This window comes from Alligator mississippiensis, chromosome 8 (assembly GCF_030867095.1).
Source record: "Alligator mississippiensis isolate rAllMis1 chromosome 8, rAllMis1, whole genome shotgun sequence".
Taxonomy (NCBI): Eukaryota; Metazoa; Chordata; order Crocodylia; family Alligatoridae; genus Alligator; species Alligator mississippiensis.
In genome coordinates, this window is record NC_081831.1 from 4,434,804 (window position 1) to 4,458,338 (window position 23,535).

At 54.9% G+C, this 23,535-nt stretch overlaps 2 protein-coding genes across 3 annotated transcripts in view; one reads left to right on the forward strand and one right to left on the reverse strand.

The window, feature by feature from the left end:
- FAM20A (FAM20A golgi associated secretory pathway pseudokinase) overlaps positions 1 to 5,746 on the forward strand; it is a 33,366-nt gene extending 27,620 nt beyond the window's left edge. The window contains exons 7-11 of the mRNA XM_014601768.2: positions 653 to 833; positions 956 to 1,065; positions 2,221 to 2,302; positions 2,657 to 2,716; positions 3,850 to 5,746. Of these exons, the coding sequence (XP_014457254.2) occupies positions 653 to 833; positions 956 to 1,065; positions 2,221 to 2,302; positions 2,657 to 2,716; positions 3,850 to 4,114 (698 nt within the window). The 3' untranslated portion in view covers positions 4,115 to 5,746. The remainder of the gene's footprint in view (positions 1 to 652; positions 834 to 955; positions 1,066 to 2,220; positions 2,303 to 2,656; positions 2,717 to 3,849) is intronic.
- A 654-nt stretch (positions 5,747 to 6,400) lies between these two features.
- PRKAR1A (protein kinase cAMP-dependent type I regulatory subunit alpha) lies at positions 6,401 to 23,042 on the reverse strand. Of its 2 annotated transcripts, none has more exons than XM_059732035.1 (12): positions 22,913 to 23,042; positions 22,541 to 22,602; positions 22,047 to 22,225; positions 15,851 to 16,024; positions 15,059 to 15,150; positions 14,100 to 14,161; positions 13,485 to 13,561; positions 12,730 to 12,888; positions 11,999 to 12,059; positions 11,652 to 11,773; positions 10,772 to 10,853; positions 6,401 to 8,884 (listed from the first exon to the last, which is right to left on the reverse strand). In XM_059732035.1, exons 3-12 carry the CDS (start codon positions 22,221 to 22,223, stop codon positions 8,712 to 8,714), a joined length of 1,179 nt encoding a protein of 392 aa, XP_059588018.1. In that variant the 5' UTR covers positions 22,224 to 22,225; positions 22,541 to 22,602; positions 22,913 to 23,042; the 3' UTR covers positions 6,401 to 8,711. The 2 variants fall into 2 exon arrangements, with proteins under 2 accessions (XP_059588018.1, XP_006273057.1); XM_006272995.4 differs by having other exon boundaries at positions 13,515 to 13,561; positions 22,913 to 23,041.
- Positions 23,043 to 23,535: the final 493 nt, after the last annotated feature.

The window sequence follows — 23,535 nt, forward strand, 5'->3', positions numbered from 1 at the left end:
GGAGCAAGGGGCTCGCGCTGCACGGGCGAGCTGAGCCGTGCACGTGGCAACACCTTGACCCACGGCGTGACTTGCAGGGTCCTGGCTCGCTCGCTCGCTCGCTGCAGGGGGGTAGTGAATGGCACAGGGGCAGAAAGGCTGACATTGTGCAGCCACCTGTAAAAGGGGACAGCCCTGGGGTACGGGCGGCCCTTGGGATGAGCTGTGCCCAGGGGCTGGTGATGCTGGGCACTGGCCATGTGTCCAGGGCAACCAAGCGCTGCGGCCACCCACCGGCCAAGTACGGGACGAGCAGAGGCAAGCCCGAGTTGTGCAACGTCTGCCCCCAACACCTGCAGGAGCAGCGGCAACCCCGGGCATGTAGCTGCACCCGCAGCGTGGCGGTGATGCTGGAGCTCTGTCACAGCTGCTGCTGCAAGCACGAGGGCTGGGGGCAGGGGCTGAGTGTGCCCAGCACAGCGTGTCACAGCATTACCAGGCCTGCACGTCCGTAGCTGCAAAAGCACCGGCTGCGGGGCTGCAGGTGATGCTCCATGAGCGGCCAGCAGTTCAGGCCGCCGAGCGGAGCTGCCCTGGCTGCGTTTCCCCCACCAAACCCCGTAATAAGCAGTCCGTTACAGTGGCTGCAGCTTGGTCCCCGGTCTCCCCACAGCCAGCAACGTGTGCTTCTTCGCCAAGTGCCCGTACATGTGCAAGACGGAGTATGCGGTGTGCGGGAACCCGCACCTCTTGGAGGGCTCCCTGTCAGCCTTCCTGCCCTCCCTCAACCTGGCGCCCCGGCTCTCCATCCCCAACCCCTGGATCCGCTCCTACTCGTTCGCTGGGAAAGAGGAGTAAGTGAGTGGGTAAAGGCTGCCCCGGCAGCCAGGGCACCGGGGAATGGGACAGGACCGTGGTGCAGTGCTGGGCTGGGCGGGAGCAGCATCGGGCATCACCTGTCCTCCGTCGCCTGCAGGTGGGAGGTGAACCCGCTGTACTGCAACACGGTGAAGGAGATCTACCCCTACAGCAGTGGCAGCCGGCTGCTCAACATCATCGACATGGCCGTCTTCGACTTCCTCACAGGTACGCCGCACCGCTGGCCTGGCACTGCCCTGCGGGACGCCCGCTACGGCTGGGACTCCAGACCTTTCCACGGCACTGCCAGCAGCGGGCACGGGTAACGGAGCCAGGCCTTTGGGACCTGCCCTGGCAGCACAGAGGGAGCCAGTCTTTGGCCATTAGTGGTGGAGCTGCCCTTTCCGCTCAGCCCACCCTCCTCCGTCTGCTTTGCACTCCCCAGCGCCTGCTTGCTGCATGGTTTTGCAGCTCTCCCGCCTCGTGGCCTTGCTCGGGGATTGACAGGGCAGGACCAGCCTTGGCTAAGCTGCCCCTGCTCATCTGTCTGCCCCTTAAGCAGCATGTTTTGCTGCTAATACTTTGAAGCCTAAGTTAAGGTCAAATCAGGTAGGCAAGAGGTAACATGGAGCTACTAGCCAGGCCTTTCTATGCATCTCTGTCTTCCACCAGGTCACTCCATCATCTGCTTGCCCTACCCCCGGACATGCCAGGGCCAGGAGTCAGGACCTTAGTCCCAGACCACTGAGGCCATCCAGCAAACCCCAGGCCTCAGTTTCTCCTGCCCCTTGTACACTCAGGCACCGGTGCAACGGCCAGACAGCTCTTCTGTGCTTCAGTCCAGTTGCACAGCACTTAGGGGGCTTGCAAGGAGGCAGGATTGAGACCTTGAATTCTCCTCCACCTCCGCTCCATTGAGCTCCCAGCACACTGCTCAAGCCCCCAGACCACAGGCTCGCTGCTTCCCTGGGGGTCTTCCAGCCCTCCCCTTCCAGCTGGTCCAGTCGGACATGAGTGAGAACAGGGGGGATGCATGGGGCCAGGAGGCAAAAAGCCCAGGCAAGGGGTGTGTGGCTCAGGGAAGGAGCTGCTACTTCAGCTAGAAAGAAGACCTGGGATCTAGCCTGGCCTCTGGCTTCTCAGCAGCATCCACCCTTTGCTATTGCTTGAGGGGCTGTGGAGCACCTGATCTGTGCATTCAGACACTTTGTAAAGTAGGGGTGGGTGCTAATGGGGCTCCTGCTCCCACCCCTTACGCTATTAGCGTCCCCTCCGCTCCCCACTTCCTAGTGGTTTCCGGTGGCACACGGCAAACTGCTTCCCTGGCAGTGCCACACAGTGCAGGGGCACACGTGAACGTCTCGCTGCTTTCCCCTCTGCCAGGGAACATGGACCGGCATCACTACGAGATGTTCACCAAGTTCGGGGACGACGGCTTCCTGCTGCACCTGGACAATGCCCGCGGGTAAGGCTGCGAGGTGGCAGAGGTGTTGGGGCTGCAGGTGTTGGGGCTGGTTCACAGGTAGGTCATCCATATGCAGCCCTCCCAAGCAGGGCAAGAGGCGGGGAGGGAGAGCTGGAGGTGGGGGGTGCCCAAGCTGCAGCAGGAGGCAGTCGTAGGTGGTGCTTTCACGAGCGACACCAGCGCTGGGTTTGTACCTACCTATTTTCCTCCGCTGGCTGGGCACAGGGGAGGGCCTGGCACCTCAGCCGTACCCTGGCACATGCTGTGAACTAGGAGGCCCCAGCCCCAGCCTGCTCCTGGCCTCTCTGCGCCCAGCCCTGGGCCCGGTCACTTCACCTTCTCTTTGTACCGCAGCTTCGGAAGACATTCCCACGACGAGCTCTCCATCCTGGCTCCTCTGGCCCAGTGCTGCGTGTAAGTATGCCGGCGAGCTCAACAGACAGGCTGCCGTAGGCTCCCTGCACGTCCACGTCCACGTCCGCTTGAGAGACGCGAGACGCATTGCCCTCATACACCGTGGTGCTGCAGGACCCCGACTTGCACTGCTCTGGGGTTACGCAGCAGGACGGCCTGCTCCCAGCACTGCCCCTTTCTTCAGGGCATCTGCACTCGCTTTGAAGTCTCTGCTGGACACCTAGGAGCGACACAGGGACGTGGCCAATGTGCAGTTCAGCATGCTCTCTCCCAGCCTTGCTCTGTCTCCCTGAACAGGTCTATTAGCTGGATTTTCAAGGTGCTCTTTGCACCTAAAACACTTAACTTCCAGGCACAGTGTTCCTGTAAATCCTGCCCAGGAAGTGCTGCTCTGTGAGCCTTAAATTAAGCCCCTCTCAGCCGCTGGCTAAAGTGCAATAGCCTGACAGGGCAGAGCCGACCCGTCTGCACAGGGCCAGCAGCCAGGGGCTGATTTGGTTCCTTTGCAAGAATCAGCCAGGGCAAGACGGGCTGCTTGTGGGGTAATGGTGCAAGAGCGGCTCTGGCCTTGCAAAGACGTCAGTCCAAGCCGCCGCGCAGGGGGATTGCGAGGGAAGGCATGCCCCGGGGCAGGGGGCCGAGACGTCTGTGGCCAGCAAGGCCTTTCTGATCAGCACCTGTGTCCGTCCCCCGCTTCCTAACAGTGCAAGTGCCCGTAGCCCCCCTAACCTCCACGCCCGTCTACACCAGCTGAGCACTGGACCCAGTCTCCCTACAGCAGGCATTTGCTGGCAGCTGCTCGAGCCTCTCCCAGGGCCCAATAAGGACCAATTCCCTGCACTGGGAAACCCTGGCTTATTTCCAGTCTGAACATTTCTAGCTGCAGCTGCCAGGCCCTGGCCTCTGTCACATCACATGCTACTTGGGCCAGGCAGCTGCAGTCTGGACAGATCGTGCCATGTAGAGAGGGGCCACCACCTCTGCCTGGCTCAGCCCCTCCTGTTCGCCATTAGGCTCCTTTGCCAACACTCGGCCGCCTTCCCTGGAGCGCTCTGCTGTTGTCCTAGCTCTGCACCACGGCAGAGATGTATTGCCAGGGGATCAGCACCTGACCCGGCTGCTTCTCTCCCCAGGATTAAGAGGACGACGCTGCTACGGCTGCAGCTGCTGGCGCTGCCCGAATACCAGCTCAGCGACGTCATGAGGGAGTCGCTCCTGCAGGACCGCCTGGCGCCCGTGCTGGCCGAGCCCCACCTCCTGGCTTTGGACCGGCGGCTGCAGTTGATCCTGCAGGCAGTGCGGACGTGCATAGATGCGCACGGAGAAGGCAGTGTCGTGGTCAATGACACACAGACGTGGGAGAGGCCCACAGCTGAGAGCACAGCACGGACCAGGTAGAGCTGAGACCGGGGGCAGGGGAAAGCCCCTGGGAGCCGGGTAGTGATACTTCTCCATAGACACAAGCCTGTTGGATTGAGAGGAGAGGCTCCGAGATGGACTCCCACGTTCACACCAGACCTTGGGGGCAACACTGCCCAGCTGCAGCTTGGGTGCTTGGGGTAAAACTTTTGCTAAGTCCACGTGTAGGCAAGAGCCTGACCTTGACCTGGATTCATTCCTCCACCTGCCGCCCTTCAGAGAGGCATTGGGGGCTCCATCTGCTCGGTAGCAGCTGGGCAGGCCTCTGCGGAAGAGCACGGGTATTGGTGGGCCTAGTCTCATCACTGAAGGACAAAACCAGGTCCCAGAGAGGCTTGAATAAAGAGCCGCTGAACAGGCAGCGTGTTTGGCAAGTCTGCTCTGTCAGCACCTGCGTGCGGTTGCATCAAAAACAGCCTTTAGTCCCCAGGGCCACATCTGTCGCTCTGTGACCCAGCTCATCCCGAGCCGAGCCCTGCCAGCACAGCGCATGGGCAGCCCGGCTCCTCCGTCGCCCCACACGGCATCCGTGGGTGGGAAGGGATTTGTGGTCAGGGCGATAAAGGAGGCAGGTGAGCACGGACCGTCAGGGCCCGAGGGCAGCCCTGCGAGCAACCAAGAACCCGGCTGCCAGCAAAGAGCACGGTCTCAGGCTGGCAGACATGGGAGCCACAGCTTGAAATACCAACACATGCCAGCGATTTTAAGCCACCCATGAGAACATGCAGGAAAGCAGCAGCATGTGTTGTTCCTGTTCCCTGCCCCACAGGCCCATTTCAAAAAAGGGTCTTAGGAATTGGAGAGCAAAGCACGTAGGAAGCCAGTTAGGCACAGCCTGGCAATCGGTTTGCTGGGCAAGCTTCCCCTCGCCTCCCAGGCGTTAGCACATTTTCATCACCGCGTCTCTTAATCAGCTTCTCCCCAGCAGCTTCCCATTGCTCTAAGCATGGAGCCAACCCTTCTCTTTGGCAGCCAAAGGAAAGCACGGGGGAACTTGGTGCCAGGTCTGACATTGCTTTCACCATTTCACTGCTGAAACCGAGGTCAGTGAGGATCAGGCTTTAGTTGATTTGTCCTATGGCAGCATTAGGAAATCCTCATTTTGCTACAAGCTCATTCTAACCCCATTCAAAAAAACAAACAAACCAGCTCGAGTGCGTTTGTTCAGTCTTCTGCCACCTTTCTGCCATGGGTCTGATTCTGAGAGCAGTAAGTCCTTGCAAACAGATGTGCATTTCAGCTGGAGCTTGTTCTAGTTCTCTCGCTAGCTGGAGTGCAGGTGTGCACGCTAATGCAGTCTCAGTGAGGAGGGGAGAGCAAGGCACCGACCCCTGGGGAGCTGTGATGGCCGAGGAAGTTTGAGCCACTTTGATTTTTAAAGGTGCTGTGTCTCTTGCTGACTAGCAGACACCAAAGAAAAGTGCCTACCTGGCTGGACTCTGGCTTCCACCGTGTCTCACCGCTCTGAGCTTGAGAGAGCAGGTTTTTAAGTGTAACAGGCTCAGGTCCCCACTTTCAAGCAGCATTGAGGAAAAACCGGGTTTCCACACCTCGTGCCAATTGTGGTGTAGCACAGAGTGGGAATAAATAAAAGGACATGATGGACCTTCAGCTCCCAGTGTGTGGCAGTTCTTTCAGTACACGCGCTCTTCTTGCAGGGCTGGAGCTCCCCCTCCTGGCAGCCTCTGCACCGCGAAGGAAAGAAGTCCCAGCCGGGCAGCGAAAAGGCTGGCTCTGGTGCTGGTGCACAGTCCGTGTGCTGGCACGAGCGCTCTGCCTCTGCAGGAGAGATCCCAACGAGCAGCGGTGCATCCACGCGGGCCCTAGGGCAGGCAAACTGGCATTAATGGGCAGCGATGCCAAGGCCTTGGGGGTGGTGGGGACAGGCCAAATCACCCTCCCGGGTAGCAGCTGCATTGCTTCCAGGTATAGAGGGTGGCCACCCGGAGCACAACCCATGTGAGGGCACTGCCAGCAGGAATGAGGCGAGAGGCCTCTCCCACGCTGTGCGATAAGCCCCGAACACATGCAGAAAGGGAATCGCCAGGGACACAGGTCTTCCACGCCCGTGTGCGCCCTTGTGCCTGCGGGGAGTCACCGGTCAGAGGGGAATTCTCATTTGTGGTCATAACGATGATATGAACTCATATTTCAAGAGAGACAAAAAAAACTAATCCCATAAGCTAGCTCAGCTCTACAACCCACCTTCAAAAGGCCAAGGCAAGACAGAGCACAAGGGGGGGGGAAAAAAAGAGACAGATTGCATTTAAGAATTTAAATCATTTTTATTGCTTTACCTGCCATTAGAACAATCTATAACAAAAGGAATAATATATTAGCACATACAGTAAGTCAGACTTATATTGTCAGGTAACAATACAAAAATGGTCCTCTGGTTGACTATAGCTTTCTAGGGCGGTAGACTTCATAAATTCGCTAAAGGTGGCCTAGCAAAAGGTTACTTCTAAAGCCCTGAATGTTAGCTAAGGCAAACTATGCCGATTGTGATTTCAAACATATCTGAATTGCACACAAAGGTAAAGCTATAACTGTGATTAATATTTAACTCGGACTTAGCTGGTTTATCTTAAAATCTTGTAGGTAAAACTACAAAAGGGAGTAAACAGCAAGCTAAAAAGATGCGGTCGTGAAACTTGATTAGAAAGCCTTCTAGAAAAACGGGCATTTTTGTGGCGCTCTAACTAGTTTACATTGGGGGGTTTTTTTGGTGCTTCAACAAGGATCAAATCAAGCTTCAGAGTAACTAAAAATACAAAGTAAAATAACCTGGATAGATTCAAAACTGAATAAAACAGTTTTGCAAAAAGGTAGCGTTTGCTTCCTCCCAAGGAGCACAGGTAGGAAATCCTCCACTTAGCAGCTGCTGGCCAGAGATGGTTCGCACAGCGCAAGCACTGTACAGCTAATCCTGCCGCGGGGACTTTGGGAACAATATACACACCTCCTAGAGCCTCGTGCAAAGACCTGATACCCTCAACTGTAGCCTGTGTCCGCCAAGCAGACACTTTAAATGGTCTATGAGCCTGGAAAGGAGTCTACCACGGCCGGTTCCTTCAGAAGGGGGTGGAAAAAAAATAATACTAATAAAAAGGAGGCATCGCTCATTAGAAACAGCTGCGTAACAAATGCAAAAACGCTTGCTGTCACTCCCCGATACAACTCTACTCTAGTTTTATATAAATTACAGTTTAAAGGAAACCTTAAGTCGCCTACATTATTGAACTGTGGAATTCAGTAGAAATGGTTGTGTAGTACTGGTGCACACCGAAGAATGTAACACAAAGCTGGTAAATACTGAAATACATTTAAGACTCCGCAACAGGTTGGACTGTCCAAAGGGGGGAGGGGGGTGGGAAAGGAGGGAGAGAGAATAAGAAAGATGTTGTAAGTCTGCTAGGCTAGGCAGGAGGAGAGAGAGGATGCAGCATGTGTGCTCAGAGTACACTTAAAATGAACGGTTAAAAAGTTTTAACTTCTAGTTGATTTAAAAATCTACCTACTTAAAAGAACGGTAGCAGGAAAACCGGGACATTCGCTTGTTCTGCCTGAACCAGGGCATCCCCGCTCAGCTGTGGGCCAGCTGCTCTCGGCTACGTACAAGCAAATCTCGTCTCCCTGCTACCAAGGAATTAACTGAGCAGCGACTCTTTTAAAGGACAGAATCAACTGTGGAGCATCTAGCAAGCAAGCATCAGAGAGCAAAACTAGGTGTATGCTGCCAATTCCCGCACCGCGCCCAGTGCGTGAACGCCGCAAATTTGGCATTCCTGTGGCTCTAGTCAAGGAACTAGAGACGGAAGTTCAGCATTGGCATTTAACCCGACGTTTGGCTCCTGAGGTTACAAGCAGGAACGACTGAGAAAAGCAAATCCGCAGCTGAAAACAGGAAAGGTTAAAAGATCGGCTGCGGCGTGAACCGGGGAATTCAGTAACATCTGCGAGAGTTGACCAGAACTAGAAACCTCGAAAGCTTTTTACGTGAAACTTGACAATACAGAACCAAGCAACCGTCAACTGGCAGACACGGGTACGACACTGCTAAGCTCCAACTGTGGCTTTTCCCAGCAGCCGATGCCAGGATTACAGTACCCAGGAAATTTAAAAATTGAAACTCAACTGTGTGAGGGGCAAAGTTCTCTTTCGAACAGAAATCCAGCAGGGCATGACCACAGCCTCACAGATCCTGACAGCTTGAGAAGGATCTTAACAAAAAAATCATTTCCACTGTTACCTCCTTACTCTATGGCAACTAGCTGGGACAGGAGACCTCTCCACTGCAAAGCAAGGCAGCAGCTGCCCGAGGTGGACACTACACATTGCACAGAGAGAAGCAGTAACAGCAAAGTCTCCGTAGAACTCGTTCTATTTATTTGCCAGGAGGGAGAGCACAGAACTCATGCTCCAAATTAAAAATGGGGCCAGGAAAAGCTTGGGGTCGGGGTATTTTTTTTGTTTAAACAGACAGGAAGCTGCAAATGCCAGTGGCCACGTGGCTCTGCACAGGGGTAGTCAAGCAGTCTGCATTTGTGAAGCGTGTGTTGGAGGGAGGGAGGGCTCAGACAGACAGCGATACAAAACTGTTGTACTGCTGGATGTTGCGCTTGAGAATATCCGAGCACGGACCCAGGACGCGTTCGAATCGGGGGCGGTCGAGCTTCACGCACTTCAATGGGCCACGGGCAACGACTGTGGCAGCACGAGGGCGGTTCATCAAGAGAGCTATTTCACCTGGATTGACACAAAAGGGAGCACGGGTGAGAGTCAGCTCCACGCGTCAAGGGAGTCAGGACCACGGCACGCAGTTGCGGGCTCCTAGCACTGGCCAGAAACAGGAACTCGGAACAGGCTTTTTTTTTAGTAAAAGTGGGAAAAAGCTGCGTTGACGGGACTCGAGGGAAAAAAAGGAGAACTGCGGAAAGGAACCAGGCGTGTTATTCAGCCAAGACTTGCACTCAAGCCTATGCAGGGAGACTGCACTCGGCCCAGCGTGCTGCGTCAGTCGAGCAGTGGTTCTCAGCCTCTTTGAACTAGGCCCCTCCATCACTTCTGTCAATTGAGCGGCACCCATTTCAAAAATGAACGCATGTATTACAGTGCTTACCCACCGCTCCACCGCCCAAACCCTTGGTAGAGAGATGAGGGACCGGCCAGGCAGGTGTCAGCTCTCTGGCTGAGAATCCCCGCAGCAGATGCATCAGCTTGCTGAAGTGGACCTGGCTGAATACACCGCTTTCCTAATGAACAAAAACCTAACCGATGCTTAAAACAGAGCAGGCGCACATTATGCACAGGCAGAGGAAAAGGCCATTTCAGCTACAGAGAAAGAGAAGGTCTGGAGGACTCAGTGTCACAGGCCAAGGAAGAGGAGCCCTCGGTTACAACCAAACCCCACAAACCACAGGTCCTCATATAAGACACAAAAGGTCCTTAATCAGGCATGGCTTGGGATTACGGGCAGGGCCCGCTTTCTTTAGAAGCTTATCGTTCAGCTACGCGAAAGGGCAGCTGCAAAACCAGAAGGTTCGTTCAGAACCCGTCTTGATTGCCGAGCATGGAGAAAATGGATGTGGTCAACGGGGAAACTGAATTTCCTCCCAAGTGGTCTGCACCTGTGTTGTAGCCACAGCGACTAAGCAGCTCCTAAAGGGTGCGTGCGTGCGGGGCTGGGGGGAAGACGGCATGGCTTTTTTCTCCATTCACTTTGTGACACCAAGATGTCCACCATCTTTTTAAATCAAAAAGTGCTCCTCGAGTCACAGGCTGGGCAAGAGGACCCTGTTCTCAGCTCACTTGCACTCTTCAGCCCTGCTGGAGGGTGATCGATTTGTCACAGTCCGGCAGAGCTGAAAGACTAAAGCGCACTTACTGCTTGCACGAGGCAGGACGGGGCAGGGAAAGAAGGCCCGATCACTGCGTCCTGCTCTGGGCTGGCGCCCGGGACACCTCTGTGCAGTCTCAGCAGATACTAACAACATGCACACACTGCACAGCATTTTTTTTTTTTTTAATTAAAACAAGAAAGCAACTTGGTTTAAAAAATTAAATCAGTGTCTCTTCAAAATGCAAACGAGTCTAGAGCAAAGAACACCTGATTACATCACTGCTCATAGACACTTTTTCCAACAGAACCTTAAAAAAGCCGAAATAAACGGAGACACTTTCCACAAGGGTTGGAGACACACACGAGCCCAATCGGTCTCAAGTGAAGTCTATTTGCTCACCTTTTCCATCCCACTATTTGTTATGTTATATCCTGCTACACTTTCCTTTGCTACCAGTGGATAGATAAGAATTTCCAGAACAAATCAATTTAACTAAGCCAACGCTACATGCAGTCGAGAGGCCAATGTAATGGGACAGGTTTGAGACCTTAGAACTGAGACCCTACCATCCTCCCACTGTGCACACACCACCGCCTCTTAAGAGCTGTACATGGCACTCAGAGCATCCCTGGGATAGGTACAAAATGAATAAAACTGCTATTTGCAGACTGGCAACTCAGCAGCACCACCACTGCTATCCCAACAGGCACGGAAGAAGCAGTACCCCGCCAGCCAAGCAGGGGAAGAAACAAGGGTAGCAGGGCAGCTAAACAGATGCAGCAACATAACTCACCAAAGTAATCCGAAGGTGCCAGTCTGCCCACTTCCACAAACTCCTCGTTTTCCGACCTACGCTGCAACACAGCAGCTGTGCCCTTGAACAGAAATCAGTGATCAGTAACTGGTGGTTTCCAGCATCATCAAAACATCTGAAATTCTTCAGAGAATCAACTTCTGCGAGTGCACTGCACAAGACGCATGTTACCATTAAAGGCCTCCGTTCTATGCGAGATGTACTTCTCTAGACCTTCATACCGAGGCAGCCGCCCTCCATTTCTTTCTTCTTTGAACCCCCCTGGGACGGCACTTACCTCTTTCACAGAACTCATCCTAGTTCCCAGTTTGCAATTCTATGCATGTCTCAACCTGAGTAGCGGGACATGCTTGACACTGAATGATACTGGTAGCAAGAAGCCATTACTAAACCCCTGCGCTACATTTCTACTCTTCTAGCTAGGCAGTGCTCGAGACTCCTGATCAGCAATGTTAGCAATGCTAAGAAAAGGGCTGATAAATCTTGCTATTTCTGACGTCATGAAGCTAGGGGATAATTCCTGGAGATACCAGCCCGATGAGAGACAGAGCACAGCACAGAACAGGACACAGCTAATCTGAAGGTGGTAAACACAAGCAGCCTTTCATTCCTATCAGATGAGGAGATGCACTCACAGGGGTCTGATCAGCTGGAGGGGCCTGAAACAGTGGCTTCACTCTTAGGAGCAGCAAAAGAAATGCTGGCCCCAATCACGACCAGATTTCCGATGGTGACTGGTCACCTGGACCCCCTCCCTGCCCTTCCCGCCACCCTCCAGGAGAATCGCACACAAGTCCTGGAGCCAGGGGTCAGTTTGCATAGAAGTCTGCTGCGCCCCAGCACCAGTCACTTCACTCACCTCTAAGATAATAAAGAACTCGTCACCGGGTTCTCCCTGCACCACAATCTTCTGTCCGTCCTCAAACTGCACCGGCTCCAGTGCATCAGCGACCGTGAGACGCTCCCACTTGTCCAGGGATTCTAAATGAAGGCAACAGCACTTTAACATCCTTCCCTTCCCCGGTCCCCACATGCAGAAACCGCTCTCTGGTGACAGACACCTGTCAGATCAACCCTTTATGACCAACCACCGTAGAAAGCAGCACACGCTCTGCAGGGTTCTGCACTGGGTCCTCAGACTGTCACCACGGAGGTTTCGTGGCTCCGTCTCGTTCCATGAAAGAGGAGTCAAACCTCTGCACTCACCCAGTATGGAGACTTTGCTGAGGAACTCCTCGTACATCTTTCTCTTCCTTAACGTACTTCCCTGTAAAAAAAAAGAAAAGCAGGTGAGTGCCAGGCACAGCTGTATTTTGTGCTTCACATTTCTGGTGGTTCAAGGAAAGATTCAAAACAGGTGCCAGGAGCGCACAAGCTCTGCTGGCAGGGCCAAGGTGCGAAGGGTGCAAGGCCCTTCAAATCTCACTGGCCTCAATGAGACAGGTGTGCGCAACACCTTTCATCACGCAGTCCAGCCAAGTGTTACGAGCTCTTTCTGGAAAACTTGGGGGCAGAACGAAAGGTTACACGCACATGTGCCTCGATCCACCTGGGACCAAGGTTTTGCTCGTTATTTATTTAGGTGCAGAACAAACGAGCAGGCTAAAACTGAAGGGCAGTGGGGTCAAAGCTTGGTAGGACAAGGGCTGTTACTGCAGAGCAGTTATCAGTGCATCTCTGCTCATTTACCGCTGCACGTGGAAGGCAGGAAACGTTGCATTTAGCAGGGCACTCAGAATGCCAGTCCTCCCCTGTGCCAGATCGGCCTAAGTGACGGCCAGATGACTGTCCAGGGCCCACAGAGACTCAGGGGGTACAAAGCAGAGACCAAGAGACCTGAATGAACTTGCATGATCGCTCAAGCAGTATCAAGCCCTGTGCTGGGTCCTGAACCAGCCACCCAAGCCACGCATTCAAAACAAGAACAAACAACTTGCCATGAGGATTCTCCGGTAGCTGTCTCTGTCGATGCCCCACAACTTCACGTTTGTCTTTGCTTTGACGGTTGCTGCTCGGGGCGTCCCATAGATCAGGGCAAGTTCTCCAAAGCTGCCCCCTTCCCCAACACTGGTTGCCCACTCATTGTTCACGTAAACCTGTGAAGCAAGGCGCTGCAGTGAGCCAGGGCGAAGGCCTGGGCAGAGACCAGGTGAAGTTCCCATCCCTCCACCCAGTGGTCAGAACACATGCTGAAGGGGGCCCTCAGGGAAACGCGCTCACTTAAAATGCTGGCCGGTGCTTCAGTGCCGTCCTTAGGATTTCAGCACCGCGGCAGGGCGGCACTGGCACCTGGGCACCAGCGTCAGAACTACCAGCTCACGCAGCTATTTTTACTGCATGCGCCTTCGTCCACCCAAGGACTCTCAACCCCAGTTTTACAGCTGGGGGAACAAGGAAGGCTCCAGGGTGTCATGGCTGAGACGAGGCCGGTTTAGTTGCGGCTCAGCCTCTCCCTGCTTCCTTCCTGGGCTCAGAAGGCAGGAACGCTGCTGCCAGCACCAACCCAACAGGACAGGAGCCCCTGCCAGGCTTTGCAAAAGGAGCCACGTGGATGAAGAGCAAAGAGCAGCTCTCGTGGCCCACCCCCGCCCCTCCCAGGGCAAGCCTGCCAGAAAGCCTTGTGCAACAGGGGGCAAAAAATAAACAGTCCCGCTGGCTTCCCCAGGAAGGCTCCACAGTGCCGCACTAACACCTCTGCTATGTCCCAGGGAAGGCTGCTTACATCCATTTCCCCTTGATCCACAACGTAGAAGTTGTCTCCTTCGTCACCTGGGGGGGAGACAGCGCATACAAGGGTCAGTGTCTCCACCACCCCATGTAAGGAGCCATGCAGGGCCTCACACTTTATTAAGTTCGCATGAGACCATCAAGCATTCATTTCTGCAATGCATCTATCAGCCCTTTACCCCAAGCCCATCAGGAGGGCCCTGGGTAGAGCTAAATGGCTTGCTCCCTGCTGGAGCTCCCACCCCCCATATCCAGGCCCGTTCTTTGTCCTTCCCATGCAAGATCACTCCTGCTGCTTGCTGGAAAAGAGCAGCATTTCTGAGGCTGACCCAGCCGCTCCACCCAGTACGTTCCTACACTGCACCCAGAGCCACAGGCCAGGGTTTCATGCAGATGAAGCAGAGCAGAGGTGATGGCTCTCTGCGGGTCCCCATTCCTCTGGTTCTAGCATAAACCATGCTTCAATATTAAAGAGCCAGCCAGGACTGCTGCACCTACACAACATCCCCACTGCCCTCCAGCAACCAACACTGCTTCCCCCAGCCCGCCAACAGGCTAGCAGCACAACCCCGGCACTTGCCTTGCTGTATCACAGTCTCGCCTGCGATGTAGGTGACAGGAAACATGGCATCAAAGATGTCACTGGAAGAGAGGTTTCCAAATTATGCATGCACCAGTCTGGTTCCCAGTTATATGCATAAGCAACCATAGAGCAGTAGGGCTGGAAGGGACCTCCAGAGGTCATCTAGTCCAACCCCTGTCCAAGGCAAGAGCATCCCTGTCCAAACCATCCCATACACATCCATTGTCTAATAAACACTCCATAAAACTACTGTCAATTCTGACACAACACAAGACAGACATCACCCGAACCTGCCACAGGGGAAGCAGGAGGACCATGGCAGCCAACGTCCTGTTTCTATAAAAAAGGTTCCTAATACATGCTCATGAGATCCTGAGTAGAAGCTATGCCCCCTGCCCAGTCCATACCAGTCTGACTGTAGGATAAAATACCAGATTTGGGGTCAGGAAGGAGTCGGTCTGACCCTGAGCAGAAGGGCTAGACCCTGGAGCCAGGAATTTCTGGCTTTGGTCCCAACAGGAGCATTGGCACAGCCCAGTCACAATCCCCAGCCTGGGCTGCAGCCAACACCCAGTGTCTCTGGGGAAGGCCTAAAAAACACTCTGACACATGTAGCAGAAGGCGGGGAATGGAGGGGCCACAAACCAAAGCCCCTCCACAAACCAAAGCCTGGGAAATCCTCATAGGAGAGCAAAAGCACAGCTATGCCCGTGTCACTCCTAACCAGCGGCTGTCCAACCTCTTCTTGAACACCTCCAGGGCTCACGAGCGTGGCCAGTTTGGAGATCTGTTCTCCATGACTCCTCTCCTCTTATCAAGAGAGACATGCAATGGCACTAAAAGCTGCACAGCTTTGTGTTGTGATTTGAATGTGTTCTTTAAATCCTAAAAAGCTTAAACTACAGTGTCAGCGCCCCGCTGGTGCAGCAGGAGCAGGTTACCCAATTAGCTCTTACCTCCTTTCATTATCGTCCAGGTGGGCAAACAGCACATTTTTCTCAATGGCCTTTGCCAAAGCAGCCATAGTCTTGTAATCTTTGGGAATAACCTAGAAAGCAATAAAAAGTTGTAGTCCACGTTCTCTCTCATTATGAATAACCTCTGCATGCGCTGCGCCAGTGACGCTCACCCACGCACGGCCACAAAATGTGAGTATTCGTTTTTCAGAAAAGCACACCGATGTAAGAATGAAAGCTGGGAAGTATCTTCCCTGGGAACTGGCAAAAAGAAAATGAGGTGGTAGTGCATGCAACTACTAAAACAGGATTCCTGGATGAAGTCTGCCCCTGCCTCCACACAGAGGTGGCAAGGGGCTGTTTGTGGAAAGGAGCATGTCAGGAGAGGACAGTGGGAAGCTGCTCTGCAAGACACAAACAGACAGGGCAGGGAGCCAGGGGAAGTCTCAGGCTTTGCCAAGGGAGACCAGGGTGGAAGGGGCACAACGTGTCCAGAAGCAGAAATGGCCCAGGTGGACACGAGATCCCTAGGCCAGATGCAGCCAGTTGCTCTAAGCTGAGAGAGAGAGTAACTGCCACACACATGCACCTGCTGTGTCACACAGGCTAGCAGGGCCACGCCAGCTGGGCTTTACCCTGAAATCAGGCACAAAACACCGGTTGTGATGTGTCTTCGTGCAAAGCCACTGTGGGGAGAGGGAGGGAGGAAGGAAAACCAGGAGCATGGGAGTACAGGGTCTTTATATCACCACAGCTCTGAGTCAGAGGTGGGGAGCAGTGACTAGAGCCCACCTTTCTGACATAAGACGCTGCATCCTCTTCTGTATAGACTTCTGCACTAATGGCCCCACGCCTTCGCCGACCCTTCACCACAGGGTTCATGGGAGGAGGAGGGGAGATTTCATCCTCCCGTGAGTCCGAGCGTGAACCCGATTTCTGTTGGTTCAACAGCTGCTTTGCTTCCTCCTGGACAGGAAGGAGAAGATATTTCAGTGTCACACAATCTACCCACCAGAGTCCAAGCACGGCTGCGTATCGGGTTCCAGTTCAGCGTGCCAGGGCCAGCGCGCTTCCTGCCTGCGGCTCATCTTGCATTAAGATAGATGGGAAAAGGGAGCTGTCCTGCCTGGGAAGAGAAGTGTTGCAAGGCAGCATAACAGATACGAGTGTCACATATGCAGGGCCCGTCACTGCCACTCGCACCCCTGCCAGCATGAAATAGCAGGCTCATTCTCTGAGCAGAACTGCTCTACAGGGCAGAAACCCTGCTTTACTGCTGCTCACAAGGAAGCTCATTTTTTTTAGCCAGGCAAGGCCACACCTTTGAACTCAAGGAGAGGACAAGCTGCCCAGCAAACCACATTACCAGAGGAGTTGCTGGAAACAAGATCAAGCCATTGACCGAGCAGGTCTTTAACCTCCAGGGGCTATTTTAAGAGAAAAGAACATGAATGGTGCTGGTAAGTGAGCTGCAGGAAGGATGCTAGAGTCCAAGCCACACATTTGGCAGCTATGTCAGGTTATGCGCGTCCGGCCCGTGCGCTCCTGTTGTGTACTGTCATTAGCAACACCGCAGACTCTTCCGACTGGAATCAAATTCCCTTGCTAGTCTGTCACAGGCGGGCTCCCCTCCGTACTGGAGAGCTGACTTAATGGACTAAGCACAGGTCTGATGTAGCGAGACACCTGGAGCCCAAGTGTTCAAAGCCATAACAGCTTCAGCTAAGCTCCCCGACCGCCTTGCATGCAGGCTTAAACACCCAGGAACCGGCAGCTCTGCAAGGACCCCAGAGCTGGGGTGAGGACAGCATTTCTTTTCAAATCTCAGTGCCCATTCTGCCCAGAGTCCTTGATCAAACTGCTCCTGGGCAGCAGCCTCTTTGGTGCCATCCTCTGCTCTGGAGATACAGGTAGAGCTGCTCCAGTGCTATGTATAACTGGAGAGCAGCGGGGAGAAAGCAGGCAGATAAAAATGTAAACTCCCTGTAATGTTTATCCTGCTCAGCTGGCCAACGAGCCTGCACTGGCCTCATCAGTCAAGTTTCACTTCCTGCCCCTCCTGCATTAATGGAAGTGTCACATTTCAGTGCTTGCTCTTTCCACGAGCAAGAACAGAATCAAGCCGCTACATCTAGGTTCGGTGAAAACCATCGTGACAATGAAAGCGCTAGACCGAAACCCCAGCACTGGTGACGAGGCTGCCCAGATACTCCCTCTGCCGTCACTGTCACACGGGCACTATCGCGAGAGGGGCCGTATGTAGGTAATAGCCATCATAAGGAATCCGAAGCGGATGAGGCCGACTCCCTTGGCTCAGTGCACGTAAATACGTATTAAGATCACTCGAAGCCTAATGAGTTTCAAGGGCAGCAGTGAGGTGCAGTCCCTTGCTCGCTGTCAGTTAACGTTCCCATTCTCTCTCTCAAAGAGACCCTCTCCTGTGCAAGCAGCTCGCTAAAGCAGCAGGGGAATCAACCTGCTCTACAGAGAAAGGAAGGCATCAGCCCACTCCAGATTTACTTCAGGACACAGAGGTATAAAGGACCTTCTGATTTGAGACCATGTTCCTGCCACAGCAGAAGAGGGTAATTTCAGTTGGGGCCCTTTGATCATCCCAGAGCTTACATCCTTCCTACTGCAGTAACATCAATGTCTCCCCGAGTCAGAGTCGCTGCACGAGCCGGGTAAGATACAGGCCTTCCCTAGAGGGTTTGCAATCCAATCATCTCATCCCAGATGCAAAGAATGCCGCTTTCCCCTCATGTGGAGCCCTGCCCGTCACGGGAGCACTCGTGTTTACCAATGGAGAGAGCGCGCGTCACACGTGACAAGGGGCAGTTTGTGGCATGGACCCTGACCCTCCGACAGCTTTCAGGACCAGGGCACTGGTTCAGACTCTCACGTGTCCATACAAAAGGTTCTGGGGTCAGATAAGCAAGACAAAGCAACCCAGTCATCATAACTTTTTTTTTTAGGGAATGAATTTGTTACTTGGCCGAAGACCTGGAAAACATAAGGCGACTCTGTAGCGCTGCAAACTCCAGCAGGACTGCAAACGTGTAAGGATTTGTGTGCTCTTATTTTAGGGATTCTTGTGTCCTTTGAACTGCACCGATCCTCCTCTGTCGCCTGCCGGAGGAGGTTCTTATAGGATTTCAGAACCGGTTACATTTGAGGCTGCATAAATTGAGATACTGCAAAGCCTTCTATACATGAACCCCAGCACATGGCTCTGGTGCAGCTCAGCTGCATCCCAGCTGTTTGTATTTAATTTGGGCCAGCCCAGGTCAACGTGGCTCTCTAGACACTGGGGGGGAAAACACAGAAGAAAACTAACACAAGTTCAAAGTTCTCCTTTAAGCCCAGGACAGCAAGGTAAGCCGTCCCGCGTACCCTTCCCTGCCTTTGCTTCGCAGGCAAATCACTCGCTGCGACAAGCACCTAGGTACGCAGCTCCCAAGCATGGGAGAGTGCCCAGGTGTGTACATCTGGGGAGGGCGCTGAACCCTTCCTGCATCGGACAGACTCCCGGAGAGGGCGAGATTCGGGAGACTCCAGCAGGGCACAGGTCCACACTGGTATTCCCCGAGCAGGCCTTGCCTCAGGAAAACTCAGGTAAAAATCCTGGTTTTCAGCATCTCCCCTCTGGCCTGTAAAGGGATCCACACGCCTGCTATCATGTTAGCTGACAGTGCTGCACAGCTACCAGCTTTTTATTATTCGCTAGGGCCAACACAGACATGCTGGCACCGCAGAAGGAACACAACAGGCCTCAGTCTGCCGCACACAGACTAAGAGCACAAACATCTTTATTTTAAGAGCAGGCGTTTGACTCGTGGAGCTTTCCTCACCAACAGGCAGGTAGGGGACAGAGTGGGGTTGATTCTTACAGACGGCCATAACGGTTTTATGGTTTTTAATGTCTCAGCAGAAGGCCAAAAGCAGATTTAAACAAACTGAGGTCACCTTTATGCCACAACGTAATCAGAGTAACATGCGCGCTGGGTGGGAAAGGGCATTTAAATAGCAGTAGCGCAGAGGAAGCTTTGAACGGTGACATCTACTCAGCTATTCCACTGGGACTTTACATTCCCTATTTTATTTTTTCATCAGTTTTCCCACCGGAGCCTCTGCCCTGTCAGTCTAACAGGAGGAAGTGGCCCAGCAACAGCTTTGTTCAGGCCAGCCCGCACCTTAGCCCTGGGAAGCGGTGAGGGCAGCATTCCTGTTCAAATCTCAGAGCTGGGCTGGGCTAGAGCCAGTTAATAATAGTGCCGCACAGTTGTGCTTTCCAGCCCTAGATGTCAAAGGACATCCTGTGCTGCGCTGCCTGCCCGCTGCTCTGTTATTCGATAGCCGGGTAGGTGCTGGGACACCTGGTTAGACTTCAAGGCCAAGTTTAGCATGCGCAGGCTGCAAGGGGACGCTGGTCAGCTGCAGCGACCTCCTCCTCTGTAAAGATCAAGTGAGGCATTTCCTACACATCGTGCGGGCACCTTCCGTTGGAGCGCCAGTGCCAACTGCCCAGGGCCATCTCTTTGCCACACAAGGACTTTGCATGAAATACACACAAGCCATTTTGGGGGAAACTGTAAATATGAAACTTTCAGCCCTCCCATAGACTTGAGCTCAGTGTTAACGTGGCTTGTGTGATGCTAAACTAAGGTCTCCCCTGAGTTATTCAACACTAAATAGGTGGCATGAAGTTGAGAGTTCGGCAGAGCTTTTCTTTAGTCTTTCCAAAGATGCTTTAACATTGCTTTTGTTGCGTATTGCCCACAGAGGCCAGTTTCTCTCCCTTTATTACACCAGGGGCGGGCAAAATATGGCCCATGGGCTGGATTCAGCCCACAGAGGGACCTTGTCAGGCCCAAGGGTTCCTCAGTCCTGCCTGACCTAGGCACCATCCAGCCCATGGCGCATCCCACCGCCCCCTGGGTACACAGCAGGGCTGGGGCAACTCTGTCCTTCTAGGAAGTCCAGGCAGCAGCAGCTCCTTCCAGTTGCCACCACCGCTGGTACTGGTGGGGACCCATGTGCACAGCCCCGAGCCCAGCTCACCATGCCCTGCTCCGGACTCAGCCTGGTGGAGCAGACCAGCTCCAGACCAGCCGAAACCCATGCTCAGAGCCCCGACCCTCTGCACTGCCACCGCTGCCCCGCTAAGCAGCCCAGAGGCGGCAAGGGAGAGGAACCGCTGGGGAGCCCAGGCGCAGGCAGCAGGGGCTGCAACAAGGGCCCAGCAGCGGTGAGGGAAGGGGTCACTTTTCCTCTCGCTCCCCCACGAGCAGCAGCTTCTGCCCAGGTGCTGCTCTGCGGGGTGGGCAGTGCAGAGCAGGCGCAGGGCAGGACGGGGTCAGGGCTGCGGACAGGCTCCAGCTGTTCCCCTCTGGCCAGGCCGAGTCCAGAGCAAGGCAGGCCAGGTCTGGCAGCAGAAGCAGGGAGGAGCAGCAGGGCGCGTGGGCTCCCTGCTGTTGCAGGGCAGGGGGTGCTGGCTAGCCCACGGCAGCTCCTCAGAACAGCCTACGTCTCCCAAGGGCCCAAATAATTGCCTGCTCCTGCTTTACACCTCGTCCACCACACACAGCCAGAACCCATGAGTACACCGAGGCGTGCATCCTGCAGCGTCCATGACAATTACAGCAAAAGCAGCGCACTGCAGAATTCGGGAACCTACCTGCAGTTAGAAACCACTCCAAACCCAAGCCCCCAGCCAGCGCAATTTGTAAGAGCTGGAAATCCAGCCCGGCTCACTAGAAACCCTTTATGCAGATGCTCTTTAAGATGCAACTACACATTCAGCTAAACGGAGATCTGTCTCATTCTAGTCCCAGATCATAGAATAAGGGGAACGTTCTTGAGTTTTTGGTGAAACCCCATAACTCTCCCAAGAGCCGCACAGGGGTTCCCCACCATTTCCTCTTACGCAGATCACTGCAGCAGACAAAGGAAAAGCTCCCAGCTTGAACGCGCCAGATTAAGGGAATCTAAACCCAGCACTCTTTCCTGCCTATGCAGGGGGTCGGACTCGATGATCTATTGAGGTCCCTTCCGACCCTAACATCTATGGATCTATGAAAGGCAGGAGGGAACAAAAGCAAAGTTATAGCTATGGTCTATGTGATGCAAGTAGTGACCACAGAAGCGGCTGCGTGAAAGCCATGATGGCCGTGTTATCTGCTAGCGCTTTTCATTTGGCGTGCGGCCTGTCGAAGAACAAACCTCCCTCCCCACTTCACACTTCAATCAGGTTCCTTCGGCAGCATGTTGCTGTGCGTTTGGGTGCGAGAAGCAGGTAAGTTAAGTAATAACCTAAGCGCTCCATTCGGCTGCTCTTAGCTTCCCAAGCGGACGCTGCCTCGCAAAACCCATTCAAGTAATGATTTCCATCCACAGGGACCCAGAGGACTTTACAGAGAGTGTGTGCAAGACGCACCTCGGGGACAGAACGCTCCAGCGCTACGCAGAGACACCACGTGCCAGGCAGAAAGCAAAGGGCAAGTCTAGCCATTAAAGTGCTCCAAGAGAGGCCAGGTATTAGCTCTCCGTGCCCAGATCCAGCTGGCTATTTCAAATCTGCCCTTTCTATGAGGTGTGTGGGGCAGCGTCGAAACCAGGCAGACTCGATACGAGAGAGCAGAGGGCCAACACCAACCTCCCTTAGAGCCAGGCAAAAACGGAGGCTGGAAACCGGACTGTCCCACCTCCACATCTGATCAGGTTCTTCTCTGTATGCAGCTCGATCCCATTCACATCCCCCATCGCACACGCGCGTGTTTGGCTGCGGATGCTTTCGCTAGCGACGGGCATCGGAGAGATCATTTCTTTCCCAAACAACCGCTTGGCCTCGCTCCCAAACCAGAACAAACCGATCCCAACCCCAAACAAACCGATCCCAACCCCAGCTCTTCTTCCGAGCGACTTTGAGAGGCCGCGTGAACTCAGGCGGCTGCTTTCTCCTCCCAACCCCCCCGCCTCCCTTCCTTACCTTCTCCAGCCTCTCGAAGTATTCCCTGAGGAAACCCATGGGCCTTTCGGGTCGCACGGTGCAGAGCTGGACAATGCAATCCTTCAGCAGCTGCTGGATGTTGTGTTTCTGCACGTAGAGCTCACACTCCCGGAGGCTGCGCTCCTCCTCGCTGCTGCTGCTGCTGGAGGCGGCCATTGCTGTCGGGGGAGCGAGGAGAAGGGGGCGTGAAGCTACACGGAGACGCGGCCCCAAGACACTTATTTCACATTCGTTCACGGATAGAGAGATGAAATGCACGGACGAGACACGCTCGATTCCCCGGGGAGCAGGAGGAGGAGGAACGTCCTTGGCGTCTCGGGTGCGTTACAGCAACCCCCGCGGGCCGAGGGGGGCAGACCCCCGCGCCCCAAGTGTGGCTGGAAGGGCAGGGGCGTCGTGCGTGCATGTGTGCGTGCGAGCGGGGGGAACGGCCCGAACGAAAGCGCTCCCGGCGGAGGCGGGACGGGGGTTACCTGCGCAGGACGACGGGCGACGTCTGCGGCGAGAGCGAGCGCGGCGATCCCGCTACCGGCGTCTGAGGGGGAAAGACACAACGGAGACCACGTAAGCCACTGACCGCTGGTCACGCGTGCACAGAGGGGCCACGTACATGCCTGTGCGCGTGCACACATATGTGTCCATGTGCATGTGTGCATGCGCATGTGTGTCCATGTGCATGTGTGCATGCACGCATTGTCTATGAGCATGTGTGTGTGCATGCACACATGTGTGTCCGTGTGCAGCCGCCCCGCCCCTCCCCCACCCTACCGCACCGCACCGCACCGCAGCGCAGCGCACCGCACCGCCCCCCGCGCCGAGCCCGCGGCCGCGGCCCGTCCGCTCACCCGGTCCCGGGTGGGGGTGGGGGTGGGGGTGCCGTGCCCGCTCCGCTCCCCGCGGCCTCCGGCCTGTGCCCGGCCCGCTCCCGGCCTCCGGCCTCGGCGATCGCGGCGGCGGCGGCGGCTGCACCGGAAGTCGAGCGCTCGGCCAATCACCGCCGGCGCTGACGTCAATGCGCCTCGCTCTCACTGCGGGCGTCGCCCCGGCAACCTTAAAGGGGACGCCCCCGCACCTCCCCTTTAAGCCTCGCCCTTCCCCTCCTCCCTTTAAAGGGCAACCTCCCGTGGCAAAGGGGGGAGGGGGAGGAGCGGCCTCTGTGTGACCCCGCCCAGGGGTATGCACCCATTCCCCAGATGGGAAAACCGAGGCCTGCGCATGATAACACCCCCCTCAGCGCTGGGGCTGGGTGCTGGGTGCCCCCCGGACGTCGTGTGTAGCCAAGACATGAGAAAACGCAGCCCCCAAGGGTTATTTAACGAGTTCCCCGACCCCAAATGGGCTGGAAATATGCGGGGTGGGGGGTTCGCAGGCTGTTTGCAGCCTCCGCGCCGGCACAGGACGGCGTTTCCGCCCGGATGGGCTCTGGTTTTGCCCGTGGAGCTTTAATTTTTCGGGTTCCCAGGCCAAA

Coding starts and splice junctions, on each gene's coding strand:
- PRKAR1A (XM_059732035.1), bottom strand. CDS start 22,223: ATGGCCGCCTCCAGCAGCAGCAGCAGCGAGGAGGAGCGCAGCCTCCGG. Junction 14,162..15,058: donor CTGGACGATAATGAAAGGAG/GTAAGAGCTAAT, acceptor CCTCTCTTCCAG/TGACATCTTTGATGCCATGT. Junction 12,060..12,729: donor GCTACCGGAGAATCCTCATG/GCAAGTTGTTTG, acceptor TTTTTTTTACAG/GGAAGTACGTTAAGGAAGAG.